The sequence below is a fragment of the Vitis riparia genome, unplaced genomic scaffold, assembly GCF_004353265.1.
Source record: "Vitis riparia cultivar Riparia Gloire de Montpellier isolate 1030 unplaced genomic scaffold, EGFV_Vit.rip_1.0 scaffold804_pilon_pilon, whole genome shotgun sequence".
NCBI lineage: Eukaryota > Viridiplantae > Streptophyta > Magnoliopsida > Vitales > Vitaceae > Vitis > Vitis riparia.
Window position 1 is genome coordinate 2,684 of NW_023269792.1, and position 23,407 is coordinate 26,090.

Sequence of the window (23,407 nt, forward strand, 5' to 3'; positions counted from 1 at the left end):
AACCCACGTGAGATTTAAGAAGAGTACTTTAACATACTCCTTTTATTTAATGTCGAAGCATTTACAACACCAAAACCACTGCAATCTAGAAACATTATGACTTTCAGAAACTAATAATATTATATTAGCAGTGCTAAAATGCATCAACAAGACTGATTTATCCAAAAAAAAAAAGAAATGCATCAAAAAGACTGAGAAAACAAACCTTGTCTTGCAACCGTCCAATTTTGTCAGTAATGAAAGAGTACTCCGCCTCAAGTATCTCTTTCTCAAATTCAACTCCTTTTGCAGCCACCAACTGCAAAATTTTCATTAGAAACCAAATATTACCACAAGCTGGATTGAAGAAGCTGTCAATGTGGAAAGGAAATAATAGCAAGCTGAAGACCATAGCCGAAAATGAGAAGCAGTATCCTCCCTAAACCTGAGTCATTCAATAAAATCATTGCAGCCAGAAAATGACTTACATGGCTTAGAGAGGTTCCCATCTGATGAGCATTGGAGATCCTCCTTTGTTCTACAAGGACAAAAAGGAGCATCCAGATCTCAGATACCAAGCTAAAATAAGCTGATATGTCTTGTATCAATAAATTAACCATTTTACATCCTTCATGTGACACTAAGTCTACATGGATTTTCATATATGCAGTCAATGGAAAGTTTCATGAGAAGGTATATGTTCATTGGCAAGGGATAAAAAGACATTCAATACCACTATATCCTTAATAGCATTTGTCTCCTTAACAAGCAGACGCAACTTATAAAAGTATCTAATGAGTGATCAGTTATGCAATAAGCTAAACAAAATCTTAGCTGCTTCTTTTTTTCCGTTTATTTAATTTAATGGCTGATTAGTTGATAAAAATAGTGAGTAAATTTATAATTGATAAGCTATTGAAAAATCAATCTAAATCCAAAGTTTCTTAGATAAACAGCTAAGATTTCCTTAATTTATCACCATTTCATCCAGACTTATCCATGTAAACAAGGGAGGGATGAGGAAGACATTGCCCATTATGTGATGGTTTTAGAGTTCTTCTAGGCATAGCTTCATAGCGTTCGAGAAGAGCAAAAGATGTATTTGTGCACAGAGATGTGAAAGGCCAATGGGTTGGCTGTAAAAGGATGTTATTTACAGTAAGGTGGCTATGCTGGCAGACAGGCATATAGGAATTGAATGAAAGATCTACAATCTATCTCTGATTGGCAGGCTCAGAAAATTAGCCATCTTGCAGAGAATGGCTGGGGAATTAGATATCTCTGCTTGAAAGCATGTTCATGAAGAAGAGCCAAGGATTTCTTGAAAGTACAAAGAAAGAAGCAGTGTTGTCCAAATAGAAGCAAAATGGTGCAGGACAAATATTTGCAGGAGGTTGCTGGATGTTATCAAACGAAATTCAAATTCAATCAATGAAATACAAAAAACGAGGGGATGACTCGTATATAGCTTTGTATAACTTTCTCTACTACTGCCCCTTTCTCTTGTTCTATTCATACCTATTTATTATTGCTCCTGCAGAATCCCATGTTCTATAACGACAAAAATCTATCTTATTGATATAAGATGGATAGAAAAAAGATCAAGTGAATAGATGAAGGAATTATATCAAGAAATATCAACATCATTGTTCCTGAAGACTTTGGTTCTCATGGGTTGTTGAAGAAGTAATTGGTCATCAAGATAAGGTGGAAAATATGGAAATAGCAAATTTAATTCAAAAGTACATCTGCATCTTGGGTTTCAGCCTGTTATCAAGATCTGTACCTCTTAACAAACCAATTTGGCATCTGAGACAAAGTAATGGCATACAAAAGGAGTCTAGTTCCTTATCTTTGCAGGCAATTCAAAAAGCTGATATGAAGTCACAAGGAATTGATTTCAACTTATCAGTTTCAACCCTTATTGCAAATATAAACACTAAAAATTCAAGTTCTCAATTTCATAAACCAAAAGAGTAGAAGTTGTCCTAAACCCTAGGCCACCTCCACTTTATCCTGGATAGACATATTGTTAATTTCTTAAGGTCGTGTTTGGTTGGCCGGATATAGCATGGGATAGGATAAGAGAGGGGATATTATATCCTATCCCATGTTTGGTTGGTGATGAGATAGGATAAGTTATCCTATCACTTATCCTATCCAATGTTCAACCAAACATGGGATAAGATAAGTAATTTTTTTTTTATAGGCAAAGGCAACAATATATTAGAAAAGGGCACCAAGAGGAAAACCCAATAGCATACAGGGAGTATACAAAAGGCCCCTTAAGGCACACACAAAAGAAGAGAAAATACAAACCCGACCCTCATCTAGCGCCTAGCCAATCAATAAAACTAGGTAAAGTATGAGAACCTTCATTTACAATTGATTTTGTCCATTCCCAAAGATTACAAACAAAAGAATTTTTCACCCTATGAACCGAAAAGTCCTCATTATCGAAAGCAATCCTGTTTCTTTCCAACCAAATCGCCCAAAAAAGGCACAACGGGGCTGCCTTCCACACCTTTCTATGCTTCTTGCCCAACATAAAGCCCCTCCATTCGATAAGGGTCTCTCTAGCCGAAGAAGGAAGGACCCAACACACTCCAAAGAGGGCAAACAATAAATCCCATAAAGCTCTTGCCTTGGAGCAATGTATAAGAATGTGATCAATTGACTCCTCTTCCTCACAGCACAAAAAACATCTGTTAGCAATAGCCCACCCCCTCTTTTTAAGCTGATCCATAGTGAGCACCTTACCCCAAGAAGCCTCCCAAGCAAAGAAGCTCACTTTGGAAGGCACACTAGGGTTCCATATTACACCGTGAGGGAAAAGACCAGCTCTTCTTGAAGAAAGAACATTATAGAGCGATTTAACTGAAAACATCCCATTCGAATTCACCTTCCACATCAGTCTATCTTCCATAAGAGGATTAAGCCTTGCACCTCGGATTGCCAAAAGAAGCCTCTCCACCTCCTCCACCTCCCAATCATTGAAGGGCCTAGAAAATCTAGGACTCCAAGCCCCTTCCCCTCCCGAAGTGTCCCAAAACTCCTCAACCCAAGTCTCCTTAGAGGAGGCAAAAGCATACAAGGAGGGATAAGAATTGCATAAGGCGAGATTCCCCCACCATATATCTTTCCAAAATTTTACCCTTCTACCATTCCCCACTAAAAAAGCAACATTATTTTGCATAAGGGCACCTTCCTTCCTTATTTCCTTCCACAAACCAACTCCATAACTCTCCCTAACTTCTCTAGAACTCCAACCCCCTTCTTCCTCCCCAAACTTCCTACTAAAGACGTGCCTCCAAAAGTTCTCCCTTTCAACCGCATAACGCCAATTCCACTTGCAAAGAAGGGCCCTATTAAGGATGGAAAGGCGTCTAACTCCCAAACCCCCCTTCCTTTTATCCATGCAAATAGTTTCCCAATTAACTAAGTGAGGCTTCCTCTCCAAAGCGCCCCCTCCCCACAAGAAATCCCTTTGAATTTTCTCCAACCTTAGACTAACCACTCTAGGCATTCGGATTAAAGACATCAAGTATATGGGCATACTTGACAATGTACTCCAAATTAGAGTAATCCTCCCTCCTTTGGAGATAAACTGCCTCTTCCACAAAGCCAACCGTTTCCTAAATCTCTCTTCCACCTCATCCCAAACAGCCACAGACTTGTGATTCGCCCCCAAAGGAATCCCCAAATAAGAAGAAGGCAGCCTGCCCACTTTACAGCCAGCCTCAAGAGCCAAATTCTCCAAATTCTCCACTCTACCAACCGGCAAAATTTCGCTTTTGTCCAAGTTAATTCTCAAGCCTGATATGGCTTCAAACCACATCAACAACCAGCTAAGGTGGACCATCTGATCTTCAGAAGCTTCACAAAACACTAACGTGTCGTCGGCAAACAGCAAATGAGAGACCAAAGCCCCATTCCCGCCCCTTCCATTAACCCTACAGCCTGATAGGAACCCTCCCCCCACTGCTCTATGGATCAGCCTACTTAGGGCCTCCATTCCTATCACAAAAAGGTAAGGGGATAGGGGGTCCCCCTAACGCAGCCCCCTTGAGCTGTTGAAGTAGCCTTCCGGGGTGCCATTGATCAATACTGAAAACGTAGCTGTAGAGATGCACCAGAAGATCCACCCATTCCACTTCTCCCCAAATCCCATGCTCTTCAATACAAACAGCAAAAAGTTCCAATTTATGTGATCGTATGCCTTCTCTAAGTCCAATTTGCATAACACCCCACTCTCGTTTCGTTTCAACAAAGAATCTATTGCCTCATTGGCAATAAGGGCAGCATCGAGAATCTGCCTTCCTTCAACAAAAGTGTTTTGAGCTGAAGACACCACTTTGCCCACTACCTTCTTAAGCCTGTTGGCTAACACTTTTGCCAACAGTTTATACAAGCCGCCCACCAAACTGATTGGTCTGAAGTCTCTAAGGTCCTCGGCGCCGGCTTTTTTTGGGATTAGGACCAGGAAGGTCGAATTTAGGCTCCTAACGAATCTGCCGCGCTCATGAAATTCTAGCAAAAAACCCATGATCTCTTCTTTGACAACATCCCAGCAAAACTGCCAAAACCTAAGGGGGAATCCGTCTGGACTCGGAGCCTTATCCCCGTTCAGGTTTGAAAGAGCCTTGAAGACCTCTTCCTCAGAAAAAACCTCCTCCAGTCTAACTGCATCCTCAACTCCAATTTTATTAAAGACCTGACCTTCCATAGAAGGATGCCAGCCCCCCGGGTCAGTCAACTGGTCCTTGAAAGCTCTAACCACCCCTCTCTTTATCTCCTGCTCCTCTGTTAACCATACACCATCCACTTTAATCTTGGACAGGCAGTTTCTCCTTCTGTGGGAGTTAGCCATTTTATGAAAAAAAACCTGTGTTTCTATCACCCTCCCTTAGCCAAACTTCTCTTGATTTTTGTCTCCAAGAAATCTCCTCCATTAGAGCCCATTTCTCGAAATCCCCCTTTGCTACCTTTCTAGCTTCCACTTCCTCCAATGATAAAAGGCGAAGCTTCTCCTGACCATCCCAGAAATTCACCTTATCCAGGGCCACTTTCTTATTAACACCCACCTGCCCAAAAACATCCTTATTCCACGACTTTAGAATAGCCTTCAAAGCCTTCAACTTCTCAGCAAGGATGAAACTAAACGAGCCATTAAAGCTTAGACTCTGCCACCACCCCTTCAACAGATCCTTAAATCCCTCCTCCTTAAGCCACATAATTTCAAAACGGAAAGGAGTAGGACCTCTTCTAACCCCTCCCCCATCCAATAAAATAGGGAAGTGGTTGGACACAGGCCTAGGAAGAGTACACTGCACCGCCCCCTTAAAGTAACCTTCCCAATCCTCCGACACCAAAAAACGATCTATCCTGGTCATAGCTTGATTATTCAGTCCTCCACTCCAGGTGAATGGACCCCCCTGAAGGGGGAGATCCCTCAAATCCAAGTCATCAATCACTTCCGAAAATCTTCTCATTGCAGAAGACAATCTTCCCCCTCTTCTACTCTCATTCGGAAATCTAATTAAATTGAAGTCGCCTCCGATACACCAAGGATCGCTCCATAGTCCACGTATGGCCCCTAGCTCTTCCCAAAACAGCTCTCTATATCTCTTTAAGGTAGGGCCATACACTCCTGAAAAAACCCAATTAAATCCATCTTCGCAGTTCTTGAAACTGCAGGATACGGAGAATAGACCCACCTCCATCCCTTCCAGCTCCAATACTCTTTTGTCCCAAAAAACCAACACCCCTCCAGCTGCCCCCCTCACATTCAGAACTCCCCAATCTAAAAATCCCCCCACACCGAGACTTCTCACCACCCCTAAAGACATCTGAGACATTTTAGTCTCCTGCAAGCAAACTAAGTCCACTTTCTGGGATCTGATTAAGGCCTTAATTGTACTTCTCTTATTCCTATCATTCACCCCCCGGACATTCCAAGATAGGATTTTAATTTTCATTTAAGACACAGAGCTCTATCCCCGTTTCTTCTATCCGAGCCTTTCTTCCTACTCTCTCCTTCATAATTAATCGACCATTCCAATTTTTTCACTTCCCTATCAAACCTAGTCATCCCCGCAATACCTTTCTTCTTGCCTTGATCCCTCCTTGATTTCAGCCTTAACAATAATTTAAGGACTTCCCCTTCAACACCAACTGTCGAAAATCCCAAAGTCTTACTGAACTTAGCCAAGCTACTGTCATCCCATCCACAACCCTGGCCATCATCTTCCTCCAGATCCTCACTCTCCTTTGCTCCGAAACCCCTGTTCTTTCCCCCCTCTGAACCCGACTCCCACAGACTACCATCAGTCAACATGGCACGCAATGGAGCTTGAAACCCAACACCTTCGTCAATGACTAACGTTCCCCTAACACCCCCCACCTCCATAGCCCGATCGCACCCAGAAAGAGAAGAAGAAGAGAATAAACCCCGATCCCCCCCAAGAACATCGGTAACGGGCTCGTACCTGGATGCTTCAGCCGACAGCGCTTCTTCAGTCATCCGCGCTCTCGCCTTCGCCGTTAGAGACTCCGAATCCCTCCAATCTCCTCCTAGGAAGCACGCGATCCCCCCATCCTCCATAACTTGGACCCCCGACGCCTCCATCGAAGCCCTAAGTTCCATCCCCCCAGCCTCGGCACGAGGAGGAGCCCTAAATCCTCTTATCCCTCCCAACTCAGGCTCAAGACCCATGTCGGCCCTCCCTTCGCAGCCCGCAATCACCCCCTTTAAGAGGAAAGGCCTCTCCTCGCAGCCCATTACCCATCCTTTTAAAGTGATGGGCCTGGGCTCACACTCTGGCCCAAAAATCTGGGCTCCCACAAAATCTAACTTATTACCATCCTCTCCAAGCCCTTTCCTGACTTGGGCCTCCCAATCAGGCCCAAACACGCAATCTGCTGGCCCAGCTTTAAAACCTCCCATTTTTGCTGATTTCCCTCCACCTCGAGCTCTGATCCCGCAACTGTCTTCTCCATCAGTCACCTCCTCTCCAAGCCCCCTCTCAGCCAGCTCAAATGGACAATCTGAGGCCCCTTTTGAAGAACTACCACAGGGCGGCTCAACTGTTCCCCTCTGCTCCTTCGACTGTTCAACCTTCTCCCGCACGCCACCTCTATACTCATCACAAGCCTTACTCCCTGTAACTTCAGCAGCCACTCCATCCCCTATCCCGAGGCCACTTCCCGCCGGCACCACCTGAGAGAACCAAGGTGGTGATTCCCACCACAGCTGGACTGAGAAGCACCCCATCTCATCCACAATCTGGACAGAGGAAGGAGTGTCCCTACCCGCCGATTTCACCAACATTCTAGCCCATTGCAGCTCTGCCATTGAATCCGTCTTGTTATCCACAGCAATGAACCCACCACATCCATCTCCTATCAACTTAAACACCTCTCGATTCCATAAATGAAGGGGCAGACCTACCACTCTCACCCATACCTCGCTAGCAGAAGCTCCATTGCTAAAACACCCCACCTCCGGGTGCCATCTTTCCATCAATAATACACTACCTAGAACCATTCTCTTCCTTCTAGCAAGAACCCGCTCTGCCTCACTAATCAATTCGAACTCAAAGAGAATTAGCCCTCCTCCCATTACAACTAAGTCCAACTTGCCTTGGAGGAGCCAAGCATGGACAGCCCAGTTTTTCAGAGCATCCAATGCAGGGGGATGGTTCTCCACCTTATCCCATCTACCCACTAAGCAACGAATCAGCTGCTCTAATCTACCAGGCTTCACCCTCCTTCCCGCTTCCATCCAAACCTTATCCCCAAGTCTCCCCACTCTCAGTTTTGCTACATCAGCATATGTCCTTTGATCAGGCTCCTTTTCCTTCTTCAGCACCTCAAGAGAAAGAGGATCCTTTGCTCCTCTAGATGGAGCTACCCCAGCCTCTCTCAACTTCTCAGCCAAGGTATTCCATCCCCCAGAAAGCCTCTTTCCTTCTGGAAAAATTAAGCAAAACCTTTTTGACTCCAAATCACGAACAGAACAAAGAATGAATCTACCCACCACATTTGTACGCCGCTCCAATCTATACTTCCTTCCCTCCTCCTCCCATGCGAGGGACCATTTATTCTCATCTCTATCTCTACAGCAAGTCTCCACTCCTGCCAACAAACTACTGAGACTTGCATCTCCAAATCTGATCCGAGATGATAACCCTTTGCATCTCTCCCAGATACAACCTCTCAGCTTTCCTCCTACTTCATCAATCACAAGTTCAAAAGCTTTGGATTCCACAGTAAAACGACTCCTACCTCCTCTAGACAAAACCATCACCATTGTCTATAGAAATTACAGCATCAGGAAAAGGAAATTACAGCATCTAATTCCAGATCCTATTACAGAGCTCTCCCCCAGCATTACCTTGCTGCTTGGGCTTACAAAATATCCAACTTCAGACATTTAATTTTCTCCTTAACTCTATTGACCTTTTGATAGCATGTCCAACGTGTTCTTCTTTAGCTTATGGGATAAGATAAGTAATGGGATATATTATCCACCCTCTCTTCTTTTTTTATCCCTTTACATGGGATATGTTAATCCCATGGTAAGATATGAGATATGCATATTCCATGTATGATAAATTTATTTTTTATCAATTTTTTATTTTTTAAAATACTCATTTTACAAAATAATTTTTTATATTATAAATTAAATTTATGATTAAAAAAGAAAAACGAAAAAAAAATATTTATAAAATAATATTAATATATCATATATAAATTATTTTTATATATTAAATAGCATAATATAAAAAAATTTATTTGTAAAGTTCAAATAATTTAATCATGAATATTGTTAAACATAACAAAATTTTCATTTTTTTAAATCGAAAATATTTAAATGTGATATAATTTTTATTTTAAATATTAAAAATAATATATATTTCTTTTTTTTTTATTCATTTCACAAATTAAATATAAATATAATATGGTATAGAATATGCTATTTTAAAACATCATGTCCGTAGGATATGTATATCCAAGAATATCATATCTTATTGGAAATCATATCCCATCCAATGGGATATGATATATTAGGATATACATATCCTATCCTATCCTATCCTATCCTATCCTGCCAACCAAACGTAGCCTAAGTGATTTTGGTATTAAATTGATATTTCTTGCTATGTTTCAACAATATATAATCCTCATTAGATAGTTCATAAGATATTAAAATCCCCAAACCACTACCTTCGGTGAGTAATAGTACTGACATCCGCTGAAACCAAGAAAAAAAGAAGGGAGAAAAAAAAAAAACCACATATAAAAAGTTGAGAGAGTTATTTCACAAAAATCTGAAAAAGTATTTACCTTCAAGGGCAACTTCTTTCAATTCAATTTGTTGCCGGATTTCTGCCACCCGATTAACCTAGTCCACAAAGACATGTAAATTTAACACCCTTATCAATAGGTGCGAGAGAAAATTTCATAAATTGTAACATGAAGATGTCCAAGAAAATTTCATGAATTCCAACATGAAGATGTCCAGAATTACATATGCACTGTCTCATGAAGTAATAAACAATCAACAAAGCCAAAAGTGCATTGCAACTTCAGCCACCTAAAAAATTGACTGTCTATATGTCATTTGAACCTGAAAAGGAACACTAATAAAACAGCCTCACTACAGTCAAGTTTTTTTTAATTTTTTTTATAGGTAGCCTCAGTACAGTCAAGTTAATGAGTGGAAACCATTTCATCCTGTTATCATACAACACAGTTTTGTGACATCAACACCCAGAATCTTAAAATCATATGGCTCTAATATTTCTGAAGCACCCAAATAATACTATAGTTTGAAAATTTGTAAAAGCAAATTTTTCTATATGTATATAGTGATAGCTAATATTGTTTGTTTTTTCCCCGTCTTTCTGGGTAAGACTGGTCAATAAAAAGAGGTTACACTGAAGTTCAATAAATTAAAATTGTGCCTAATTTCGATAATGGCCATTTTCATTGTACCTTTTTTTTTTTTTATAAGTAAAGAGAGGTAAAAATATATTAAAAAGAGGTGCTAAAACAGTGACTCAAGGTAAACAAAAAAGATGCACCAACCCCCACCCAGCTGGAACAAAAACAGCTGTCAACAAGGAGGTACAAAAAAAGACCCCACCCTCAATGAGAGCCCAACCAATCAATGAAACCAACTAACGTTGAAGGACCATCTTTTATGAACAATTTCATTGTACCTTCATTTACCATTTATCTGAAAATCTAAGAAATTGAATGAAGCAGACATTTTTCTTGCCAATAGAAACTTGAATTAAGAAGACGTGGGAGAAGATTAACCAAAAATCTCAACATACCTCTACTTCAAGATTCCATTGGGCAGTAGCCAGGGATCTTGCAAGTTCAGCATTGACAGTCTGTAACAACTTTTCACCTTTAGTTGACAAAAAGAATGACCTGAATATATGTATTGCTCAAACTTCAATGAAGCAAAAAATATTTGGTGCCAATTATGGCAAATAAAAAGGGGATTAATAATGTTCCAACTAAAATGCAGATCAGGCATCGAAAATTGTTTGCAATACCTCAAGCTTAGCCAATCTTGCAAGGGCTTCCATTCTAGTATTATTATGTTTCTGCTTCTCTAACTCAACAGCTTCCATTGTTTCCATCATTGTTGTCTGGAGTTCTGAAGCCTGAAGCCAGAAAGAAGATAAAATTGGACATACAAATCAAGCAAGAGTCTAAAGCAAAGTACAATAAAGATGATTCTATAAACATAGAAAGCAAGCATGATGGAAAGCAAGCATGTTAAATTTATTATTGTTTCAGGGCTTTCAGTTATTCAGCAAGACAATTAGTTATGCTAAAGTGTGTGGAGTTATTGTTTAGTGGGCTTTAAGATGTTTTGTAACCAACATTATCTACATTCGATTCCTATATTTGCCTTGTTAGATTTTTTATGGCAAATTTCATTCATTCAAGGGACTTTTGATTTTGTAGTGCATTGCATTCTTCTTTGGACCTTCTTATTTAAACTGAATTAATCAACTTTCAAAAATTGTTTGTATAAACAATTATTCAAATACTTTCACATCCCATGTACTAGACAGGTTAAAAACTAGTTCGTAGATAATAATAGATAAATAATTAGCAATTAAGACAGAAGTATTTCACTTCACAAGATAATTTATCAACTTTCCTGAACCATCAATTTTCATAAAGCCAGTGTGGCTAACAAAAGGTAAAGATATCCTAGAAAGAGAACATGAAATTAATATGTCAATATCAATACATGGTGTTATTCTCGCAAGTGTCAGAATTGGGGTGTCCAAGGTGAGGAAACTTGATGCAGATTGATCCACGCAGTAACTTACTATAATCAAGTAATGGTGGCCAGGGCTTTTGTGTTTTGGCTTCTGTTCAAGGCATTTTTTTCAGAAATTAAAATGAAAAGCTTGCTGAGATTTATACATAGAAAGGAAATTTGGGGATTTTAGTGTTAAGATAGCCAGGGCAAAAGTAGTATTCGGTTTTAAGATCATAAGGCAAGACTTAAGAAATGAAATTTGAGTTGCAGGAAGGATGATTGTGTGTGTAACAGAGTGCTGAAATCAAATAATGGTGGGTTATGAATTCAGTTTTTTAGGCCTTAAGGAGGGGAAGGAGGAAATAGGCTTTTGGATGAGATAAACATCAGATTGGTATGGCTTAGGGCATCTTATTAGCTGAACTTAAAAGGAAAAGCTTGCTGAAGTTTCTACACAGCAAGGGAAATTGAGGATTTTAGTGTTAAGGAATTGGGGTAAGAGTGACATTAGGATTTATGATTAAAAAAGGTGCAGTCTTAAGGAATAAAATCAGGGTTTGAGGAAGGATGGTTCTTCGCGTGTACAGAGTGCATACCAAACAATGGAAGTAAATTAAAAAAAATATATATATATATATATAAACCTTGAATTTAATTAAAGGCTCCTAAGAATCTCAACTATGAAAGAAATTAATGGACTCCCACCAATAAATGAGTGCAAACTCTGCAGAGATTTTTATTTGTTTTTTGGATAAATAAAGAAAATGTATTATAGATAAAGGAGGGTATACAGGATGTATGTAGAGATTTTTATTTGTTGAATTTATTTTTTAATTAAAATTCTTGGATTACCACTACCTTTCTTGCTTATTTAAAAAGTATATTACAAAATCCCACTAACTAAAAAAAATGAACTCTCTCAAAATAAGAAGCTTCTTTAAGCAAGGCTCAGGAAACAATAACAATGATTAGCTCCAAAATTCTAATCCTACTTTGATTTAGAAACTTTTATTAGAAAATAAAAAATAAATAAATCTAATGTCTAAAGAAGACATTATTGGAGGTTGGGTCAGTCAAGGAAGAGTTTCGTTAAATAATTGAGCTTAAGAAGAAAGCCATCATGTTCAAGACGAATAAGGAATATTGAGTTAGTTTATTTCAGTACTAATAAATGCATAATTTCAAGAACTATGGCACCTCATAATCTCCAATAGAAATGCAGAGGTGTTCTTAGGTCTTAACTTTTTTCTATCTACACTTTAGCCTGGTTTCTAGTACAAGTAATAATCTAGGATGAAACACAACTTGGGTTTTCCTTTTCTCCAAAACAAATTAATCCATTGTACATCTAATTCATAGGAGTGTAAGAAATTTCTACCAAACAGAACAAGATTCTATTAAAATCAACATTAACAACAAAACAATAACAGGAATGACAAAATTAATAAAAAAATGTATGGAATGACCTCTTGTGCTTGCTGTTTCTCTCTCTCTTCAAGTATTTTCTCTAAGCTTTCTTTCTCCCCCTCCAACCTTGCAACCATATTCTCGCGTTCTTTGATTGCCGCAACAGCTTTAGCTGCCTGTTTCTCGGCCAGAATCTGCTTTCTTCTCCTTTTCCTTTCCTCCCTGATGCGTGCACTTTCTGAGTCAGACGAGGAAGCAGAGTCTGTATCTGAATCAGACCTTTCATCACTTACAGAAGTAGTTCCTTTCAACTCAAGAGAGACTGAACTCCCCAAGCCAGCATTTGACTCCCCTAACCTTTTCTGCTCATCATTGATTGCCTTATTCATATCAGGTATCCTATCACCTCTTTCAGCCACCAATTTTGTTTCCAAAGGATGATTTTTATCAACTGAATGCCCCTTAGATATAATCCTCCTTCCATCCTCAACACTCCTTTCTGGATTCGCGTCATCTCTCACCGCCATCACAAGTTCCGATTCTTGTGCTTCCACACACTTACCATCATTTCGCAACTCAGCCCTCGATGTTCTATCCACTGAGTCTGAACGTCCCAACTCTTTCTCATCACTCAATTTCCTATCCAATCCACCTGCATTCTCTCTATTTCCTGGTCCAACATCAGACCTTCGCTGAGGCTTCGAAGCACTATTATTACTCCTATAATTCCTCTTCGCTTCCAGTCCTGACAAATTCAAACCTGAACTCGCCTGCCTCCGCCCATCTTTCCGCAGACCACGAATCCCAGACGTTCCATTAGTCCGATTCGCCCCAAATGGGGTCTCTTGATTGGGCGTGCTGAGGAGTTCAGTCCAGTCACTGTCCGTAAGATTAGACCTAGGGCTCGAAAAAGGTTTTGATGGACTCGTAACCTCTTTGTCCCGATCTTGACTATTAAGCACATTGACATTGGGATCGCTGTGCAATTTCCCCTGGAAATCATAGCTTTCTTGTGTTTTTTTCTTCAGCTGATCTTTCAGAGGCAGAACCCCTCCAGATTTTGCGGGAATCTTCTCATCAAGTTCATCTGATTGCGGCCTCTCGTTCTTCCCCAGAGACTCTGCCGCTTGCTGATCGATCTGAACGGTCAACTCAACACACTCAATGAATCAATTTAAAGAGAAAACAAAGACAGATCCATTTCAAAAATTACAACCCTAGATTTTCCATTTTAGCCAAATTTTTATTAATTGATTTTCTCGATTATTCTTGGGGACCAAACAAGAAACTGAAAAAACAAAAATGGTAACAGAAGAAATTGAAATTGCCTGTTGAAGTAAGGTTTCTGCAACTTTGAGCTTCGATGATATCCATCCAGCCATGGCCGTCCGATTCAACAGTCCTCGAGATGCGTATCGGATGTGAGCACTAGTCGCTCATGGCGCATTTTAGCGCTTGATGCAGTGCAGTTGTGAGTTGATAACGGAAGATGGAGGAGGAAGACCATGGAAATTAATGCTAGAATAACATAACAGTGCAACAATTCTTCGTCACAGACGCATATACAACATTGATCTTTGTGGTGAGATAATATCCGTACTGTGGCTTTGGTGGAGAGGAGCGATGATAACTGCACGGCAAGAAATTTATTTACGATTATGACCTTCCAACGAACAGCATTACTCGGGGTGTTTGGTTGCAATGATTACTCAAGTCGTAAATGGGACGGAGGGATAGCCCTCTCTTGAATAGTAGTTTTGCCTATTTTTTTCAGGGTTAAGATGGTCAAATTTTGTTGCCTAGCTTTGTGAAAGTCTTTTTCATTTCTTTGGTTTAATATAAGGAATTATCTATCTTATTTGTGTTTAAATTCAAGTTAAATATTTTTTTTTTATCAAAATTAGAACTAAGTTAGGTTTTTTCTTTAATAAAATTAACTTACATCATTTCAATTTCGGACCAACTCAATTGATTAAGTTTTTTCTTTGGATAGATTTGATTTGAAATTTTACCTAATTGCTTAAGTTTAGTTCGATTTTGAAGTAATAACTTTTTCTAATTAAGCTAACTATAACCAATATTGTGATGTCCCACATCGGATAGGGGAGAATGTTTTAAAGCCGTGAGGGTTCCCTTGGGCCCAAACCTACCCTGGTAAGGGGTGTTTGTTTGTTTGGCCCCGCAATCTCATGGGACACAATAAGGAAGTTGTGTCTGCATGGGAGGGTGTTTGTAATGTCTCATATCGGTTAACTAAGTAGATTTAAAACAATATCTACACAGTTGGGTACGGGTCGTTACAAATATGACCCTTCATATGACTTTTTTTATTGTACTATTTTTATGCCATTTAGATTAGTGTGTCTAAATTCCTAATTTTTTTTTTCTTTAAGGCCTTATTTGTTACATATTCCAATAATTTTAAAAATGTACTTGTGAAATTTTATAATTTAAGAGTCCAAAAGTTACATTTGTTGATTGAAAAGATAAATATTTTATAAATTTTGAAAACCTAGCTCTTGAAATGATATTTTTTTTTTAAATGAAAGCTCAAAAGCCCCAAAATATATATATATTGGGCTTACAATCAATCTAACCTAACCAAATACATTATGGTTATGTTTGGTAATGGAAAATTTAAGTATGATTACGAGGAAAATAAAATAAAATGGAAAAGTAAAAAAGGAAATAAAAAATAAAAATAAATTTAAAATCAATAAATCAATTTTATATATTTTTTCAAACTCATTTCACTTATTTTCCTTAATTATATAAGGATTAGATGATTTTAAAATACATAAATTTTAAACTAATTTCAATTATGTTTAATTTTTTATTTTTCATGATAATAGTAATAGTAAGTCTGAGAAAATAAAAAATATGCCTTAATGAACTACAATATTTAATTTTCTTGCTTCTATTGTAACCAATTCATGCTAAAACAATTCCTTTAATTATTTTATATGTCCAAACAGATAAAGAAATATAACATTTTGATATGCTTTCTTGATGTTAAGAATATAAACGTATTATTAATAAAATATAATCCATAACAAGATACGTTGTAAAGTGAAACAATATTCTCCTTTTTCTTTGCACGATTTTATTCATTTTGTATGATCATGAAAGAATAAACATATAAAAGAGATTTGAAAGAAAGATAAGACACATGGATATTGTCAAATTTGAATCCAAAATTAGCTGTTAAGCTTTTATGAGAAATAAAAATACATTCATCTTGAGCAACAACTTGATTGTTTAGTCGCAGATACTTCATGATCAACATGAATTATTTCTTTCCCAATTATAAGAGGTTTGACCGGTTCATTGAGCTTTGCTTCTAAGTTTTTTTGACTAGTAACTTCATGGATTTTAGTAATCATATGAAGAAATGCCTCTTCCACATTCAAATTCTCTAAAGCTGATGTTTCCATGAAGCATAAGCCTTCCGTTTCTGCTAGGGTTTTTCCTTCTTCCTCATCAACTTCTCGAGAATGACCTAAATCCGATTTATTTCCAACTAGAACAATCACCATGTCAGGTTTACCAAAATCTCTCAGCTCACGTAACCATTTTTTCAAATTTTCAAACGTCGCACGTCGTGTTATGTCGTATACTAACAGGGCACCAAGAGCTCCACGATAATATGAGCTTGTGATGGCTCTAAACCTGTAATCAAATTACATTTACATATGAAAAGGAAAGATCTAACTTAAATATCCACGTATCACAAACATTCTTAACTTTATTCAAGTACCAATTTCTTTGGCTATATACCTTACAAAAGCTCAATGACAAAAATAGCTAAATTAAAAAAAAATACTTAAATTAAATAATATCTTGTTTAAACATATCATACAACTATTTAGATGACATTTACTATTTCTTTTTTTCTTTTTTTTTTCTCATGGGTTGCATGGGGTACTAATCACCATCTTTATAGACAACTTATTTTATTTTAATTTTTCTATGTAAAAGTTGTCTAAGTGGGAGGAAAATGATGTTCAATTAAAGTTAAAATTATCTAAAATAACTCTAGATATACTCTTTTTTTTTCTTACCAGATTTTGTATCATACGAATTCTTATTTTTGTTATTGATAAAATCCAATAAATTTATTTAATTTTCATATCAATGAATTAAAATAAATAAAATGAATTTGAAATAATAAATAAAAATAATTTATTGAGTTTTAATTTATTTTTTCTTTCCTTCTACTTTTCTTTTGTATTTTCTTTCTTACATTTTTCCTCAAATTTCCTAGAAATCAAACATAGTCTAAAAGTATATGATAAAATTAAGATTATTGAATGAAATATAAATATATGAGAGCAAATATAAATGAACAAAATCAATATATAAAAGAATAAGATAAAAATATAAAATAATGGTATCAACCTTAAGCACAAAACAATAACAACTAAAGCCTCGCCTCCTATCCTAATTACTTGAGGCATTCCTTAATATTTTTGTGTGGGTTGAAGGCATTAGTGAAGGGTTGTGACTTGTGCATGTGGAGCCTCATGAAATGTCTTAAGCTTGGCAGGAAGTGGGGGAGTCTCCTACTTCAATTTAAGAAATGAGACAACTGATGTGATGAAATAGAGTACCACATGGCTATGGGAGTGTACATGAGACAAATGAATTTTGTAAGACAAATGAATTTTGTTTTTCTTTATGGTTGTTTTCTTTATTTTGTTTTTCTTTATGGTTGTTTTCTTTATGTACCATAAAGAAAACAAAATGAATTTAACATGGTTACCCTAATACAATATTTTTCAAATTAAACCTATCTCCCTTTTTGTCCCCATTTTATGTAGGCTTTATTACTAATTTAAATTTAAAAGAATCGATATTATTCGAATTTTATACCAAATTTTTTATATATGAGTCACAAAGGTCATGTTTGGAACTATTATTAAAAATAGTTTTAAATGAGAGATTTTTTTTCCAATTTAAAAAGTCACATTTAATAAAATTTTCACTAAAAACAGTTTTTTAAGAATTTATTTTAGAAGTTGTTTATGTGAACAAATTTAAGACATTTTTAGATGTTTCTTTTTTAAATTGCTTGGAAAACAATTGAAATTATGTAAAATCATTTAAGAAATTTTCATGAGTTTCCAAAAAACATTTTTTATCTCAAAATTGTTAGAAAGATTTGTTTTCAAAAGTTATTTTTGAAAACATTACTAACTAAACTCTCTCAAATATTTAAAAACTGATTGGATTAAGAAACGACTCTCTAAGACTCAATTAAAAATCTTTAGTAGCTTTCTTATTTGTATCAACATTTAGAACCTTCTGTTAATCCTAAAATCAGGTTTGATTTACATTTGGAATTATTTGAACCTAACCTAAATTGATTTCAAGTTGAATATTTTTGACATTAAGAATGATCCGATTGATCAAATTTATTGCATAATCCTACTCAACCAAATCCAACTAAATTAAACCACCAATTATTACAATAATTCCCATTATGTTGTCATTTTACACCATCACCTTAGTTGAATCATAAAATTAACTTCCAATAACTTTCAATCATACTCATCAAACTCCATGCTTCCTCCTCAAAGATCTTTAAAATCCTTTATTTTTCGTAACTCAAAGACATATAAGAATTGAATCACATTGGAAAGTAACAAAAAAGCCCTTTTGCTTGGAAGTTGAAAATACTAATAGTTGTAGCACAAAGGGGACACATGAAGAACATAGGAACTACCAAATTAAATTACTTTGAGAAGACAAAATGAAGAGAAAATGAACTTTTTTCTAATGCTTCCTTGTGACATAAACAAACAAGACACAAAGTTAAAGCATATAAGCATGGAAGAAAAAGAGGCCCAACTATCTTTCTTGTGGAGGAGTGCTTCGCTTTATGGAATATTTAATTGTTTATTCTTCTCGTGAACCCCTTTTTAGAGATAATTTTCATTTTTCAAATCATATGAATTGGATTAAGGACAAGAGTCATCACATTCTTGGGTCCCACACTATGACTCCATAGTCTCCATGATACCTGTCTTTGCTAAAGTCTTTTGTTTAGTTTCAAAGTTGATAATGTTCATCAAGAAAGCATATAAAGTTTGTACCGTTTTGTTAATTCATGCTTCTTTTTTCCTTCTAAAGGCTTGAGGATATTAATACTTTAATAATGTGCTTGATAATAATAAATAATAATAATAAAAAAGTAGTGAATATAGAGGTGAATTAGGAAAGGAATATTCTAACAAAAGTGGATTTTAATTTTTATAAGAATAGGAAGTATGAAAGGTGTTTTTAAAAATTGTTTTTTATTTTTTTATTTTTAAAAAATAAGTTTTAAAAAATATAGTCAAATTGACCTTTTATTTTTTAAAATAATAAAAACAAATTCTACTTATTATTTAAAAATTATTATCTACTTCATTTTATTTTTAAAAAACAACCATAAAATAATGTTAAAAAATTTTAACAGTAATTTTTTGCTTTTAAAAATAAAAAACTATTTTTAAAATATATGACCGACATGCTCTAAATGATCCAAATACTTCGAATATTAAATATTCATAATATTGATTTTATGACTTTTGGGCATTTTAGATATACTAACTTTTAATATTTAATTGAATTAGATTAAATTAATATTATATATATATATATATATATATATATATATATATATATATATATATATATATACACATAAAGGGATTTAATTACATAAGTTTCTTTTAATTAATAATCAATTTTAATTTTATGTTCTTCCAAGATTAGGCATTTTTATCCATGAATAAAAAATTTAAATTATATTATATAGAGAAATTAGAAAGATTACCTATGGGTTTGTTTATAGTTTTTTTTAATATATATATCAACTTATATTTCAATTTCATTTATATTTATAAAAGTAATAAATGAGGCGTTCCTATCTAAATCCCACCCAAAAGAACAAAACCATTATTTAATTCCAATAATATTTCTTTCCTTCCAATTCAATAATGATAAAAACACTAAACCCTTCACATAATTCAAACTTTGAAATGGAGGAGGAGGAGGACCCAGTCTCAATAAAATCTCACCAACTTTTTTTTTTTTTTTGTCTAAAGTGCTTGACAACCCAATTAAAAGACCAAAAATGAGCACCATATTATTATGAAATTATCAAAATTAATCAATTATCTCCCTAATATGTGCTTTGTACTGTGTATAAACTCTCTATGATCATATAAAGGATGAAGACCCTAATCATGTAAGCCACTTTTGTATCTCTACAACATCAAGATCAAGTAGAATAAAGCTGAAGGAAGAAGGAAGGAAGGAAGGAAGGAAGAAGAAGGAAGCATACCGTTCTTGGCCAGCAGTGTCCCAAATCTGAGCCTTGATGAGCTTGTCTCCGACCTTGATATTCCGGTAAGCGAATTCGACTCCGATGGTGGGCTTGGAATCTAATCGGAATTCATCCCGGGAGAATCTGGACAGAAGATTAGATTTTCCAACTGCAGAGTCCCCAATTAGAACAGCCTTGAAGAGGTAATCACACTCATCATCGAAAGAATCTGCAGCCATGTATGTAAACAACGGTATATATACTTGGGTTTTTTTTCTTCTTCTTTGGTCTCTGAGGAAGGAGACGAAGAAGGAGGAAAAATGGAAGAAGAGAATAGGTTGGAGAAAAGAGGAAGATGGGCATGGTGGTATATGTATAAAATTCAAAAGAAGAAGTAGAACAGGAATGGTATTTCGGTGTTTGGCTTTGGAGGTATTGATTGATCACATGTGATAAAGACATGATGGGTGTTCCTTGGACTTTGAAGTTTTTACAAATTGATATGATCAAGCTGAAAAGCCAACCTCTACTCCATTATTGATGACTTCCCTCCCCAGCACTGTCCAATCATATTCCTCCACATGTCATGGTCCTACCATAATTTTTAACATTTTTCACAAAAGCATATATATTTTATTTTTAAAATGATACCACCATTAAGGATGGTAATTCTTGTTGGCCCATCCTTAGTTTCGTGTCAAAGCTTAAATATTCTACTATATAATCCAATCAAAACTCAAATAATAATCATAAAAAGACACACACTTAAATATTATCTAATTATTAAATAGGTAACACATAGTATATATGTCTAAATAAATTAAATATAGCATAATTAACTCATTTAATCTATTTAATAATTAGGTTGAGTTAAATCTTGTACATATCTATATGATTAATGTCTCAATCAAATATATTTATGAATCAATTAACTAATGTATTTAAAAACAAATTTAAAATGAGTTTAAATAATTTAAATATATAGTTAGATTAATTACGAGATTATTAAATGGATCAAATCGTGGAATGTAGATTAATCCAAAAATTACTTATTTATTATATGGGTTATATTGGTCAATACAAATTTAGTTTAAACTCATTTATACATAACTTAATTTTGCTAAAAGAAACGTGTTTATATTCATATCATATTAACAAATCATGTCGAACTTTATTTTCTTTAACCATCACCTCACTTTTCACCCCTCTAAGTGGTATTTCCCTTTCATAATTATCCATGTTTTTCTCTTAAACTTAATTTTTTAAAATCAAATGAACCCGATACATTTTCTATTGAAAGGTGATTTGACTTCTTCCACTTAAATGACATTTTATTTTGTAGCTTTTTAGCTCTCACTAGATTGGATCTTAAATTTTTTAAAAAGAGAGTACTATTTGATATTGTAAAGTTTTATTAATTTTTTTATAAATTAAAATAGGAATTATTAATATTCATATCAAGTTTCTTGATAAAATTATTTACATAAGGATAAAACTCTTATTAAGTTTTTAAAAAAATTCTTTTAACCTTATAAACATAAATCTAAATAAAAATTATGATGGAATAAGAAGAAGTCAAAGTAATTAGGTTTTTTTCACATGCTTATGTGGCATTTCTTGATTGGGTATTCCTCAATTCTATATAACAAAAAAACTAGGTTATCAAGATTTAGTTTAATTAAGTGCCTTAAAATTATAGTAAGCTAATAATGGTTTTGTGTGTGGGTTTGACAAGTAGTTGGTGATTGGGATATATGTTTGGTAATGAACTTCGAAGTAGTACCAAAAGAAAGCAACTAACCTTTTATTTTATTTATGTATTTATTTATTTTATTTTATTGCTTCAAAAATAAGCAAGGGCACACAATATTCGACAACCCACACTATTGGTTCCTTTCTTAAAAAGAAAAAATAATGCATAATATAAAGGGAGAAAAAAAAATATTCATATTTTGTAAATATTTGTAATTAGTTTTTTTTTATTAAATTTGGTAAAGAAAGAGATATTCAATATTTAATTAAGCACTTAAAATTTTTGAATTTACAAAAAAAAAAAAAAGGTCCATCTTAAGGGTTAACTTCTTGGACAGAAAAACATTGATGGGATCACAAGTTTTGTTGAGAATTTCCTCCTAATTCCCTTTCCTTTTCCCTCAAAACAAACAGACAGTGGTTAAGGATTATTGGGAAAGCAACTTAGTGGTTAAGGATTAAGTATATGAAAGAAGGTATTCTGGGATTAACCCCACAAGAGACTTTTGGAAACTTATGTGGGACCATTTCCATTCACATTATAATGTTGACTGCCTTGCAAAGCGATTAAGATAACAGTAATGATGGGTTTTTTTATTTTTTTATTTCTTTATTTTTTTCTTTTTATAAACAAAAGGATAAGGTGAGAATGTTGCCTGTGATGCATCCATTTTTATTAAAAAGTAATTATGATGTTTTGGGTCATCATATGAACACCTATAAAAAGACACAGAATTTTTGAAAAATTACAAATCAAGTTTGTTTGGTTAGATGTACCAAAAAGATATCGGATATCAAAAAGAGGGTAAATTAAATTGGATATTGATCTCTTTTACAAATCAAGTTTGTTTGGTTAGATGTACCAAAAAGGATGGTAAATTGAATCGGATATTAATCTCTTTTACAAATCAAGTTTGTTTGGTTAGATGTACCAAAAAGTTACCGGACACCAAAAGGAGGGTAATTTGATTGGATATTGGTCTCTTTTACTAATCTCAATAATTTTTTTATTAATTTCAATAAATTTTAGTGCAAATAATAATAATAATAAAACAATATAATATAAGCAAAATAAATAAAAATAACATAAGAGAAAGGCAAATACAGTTTTCATAGTGATTTAATGGTTATTTAGGTTGATGGGTCACTTGCTTTTATTTGAATCTGAAGAGTTCCTTACATTATACTTAAGTTTTCAATTCTTTTACACTTGAATTCAATACTCTAATATATTTTTACAAGCCCTCGAGGAATGTTTCAAATTTTAACACAAACCCTCGAGGAATATTTCAGATTTCAACACAAACCCTCGGTTCTGTTTGATTCTTAGAAAGTACCAAGGAAAAAAAATGTAAAGGAAAATTATTTTTTATATTTGATTTTACTACAAATTTTTAAAATATAATTAAAATTAATTAGAAATGTATATATTTTAAAATTATTTAATCTTTATATAATTAAGGAAATTAAGTGAAATGAGTTTGAAAAAACATATAAAAATAATTTACTAATTTTAAATTTATTTTTTATTTCATTCTACTTTTCCTCTCTATTTTCTTTCCCACAAAATTTAGGGGAATCAAACATAGCCTCAAGGAATACTTCATGTTTCAATATAATTTGTTATACAATACAAGATGAAAATCTCTTAAGGAAACTTT

The 23,407-nt window shown here is 34.9% G+C and overlaps 2 protein-coding genes across 2 annotated transcripts; both read right to left on the minus strand.

Annotated features, from left to right (window-relative positions):
- Positions 1 to 205: 205 nt before the first annotated feature.
- On the minus strand, positions 206 to 14,290 carry LOC117910657 (golgin candidate 2-like; the record flags this gene model as incomplete). Its single annotated transcript, XM_034824770.1, has 7 exons — positions 14,011 to 14,290; positions 12,742 to 13,821; positions 10,551 to 10,661; positions 10,323 to 10,382; positions 9,328 to 9,385; positions 468 to 517; positions 206 to 298 (listed from the first exon to the last, which is right to left on the minus strand). Coding segments are annotated over exons 1-7 (1,506 nt in total), but the record flags the coding sequence as incomplete, so codon positions are not given.
- Positions 14,291 to 15,747: 1,457 nt separating this feature from the next.
- Positions 15,748 to 20,459, minus strand: LOC117910653 (ras-related protein RABA6b-like). Its single transcript, XM_034824761.1, has 2 exons — positions 20,013 to 20,459; positions 15,748 to 16,351 (listed from the first exon to the last, which is right to left on the minus strand). The coding sequence occupies exons 1-2, from the start codon at positions 20,231 to 20,233 to the stop codon at positions 15,916 to 15,918; spliced, it is 657 nt and encodes a 218-aa protein (XP_034680652.1). The 5' UTR covers positions 20,234 to 20,459; the 3' UTR covers positions 15,748 to 15,915.
- Between the last annotated feature and the right edge of the window lie 2,948 nt (positions 20,460 to 23,407).

What these genes read in the sequence shown, in the direction of transcription:
- LOC117910653 (XM_034824761.1), bottom strand. Translation starts at nt 20,233, where the DNA reads ATGGCTGCAGATTCTTTCGATGATGAGTGTGATTACCTCTTCAAGGCT. An exon ending in GACACTGCTGGCCAAGAACG is followed by an intron (nt 16,352 to 20,012) that starts GTATGCTTCCTT and finishes ATTTGATTACAG; the next exon opens with GTTTAGAGCCATCACAAGCT.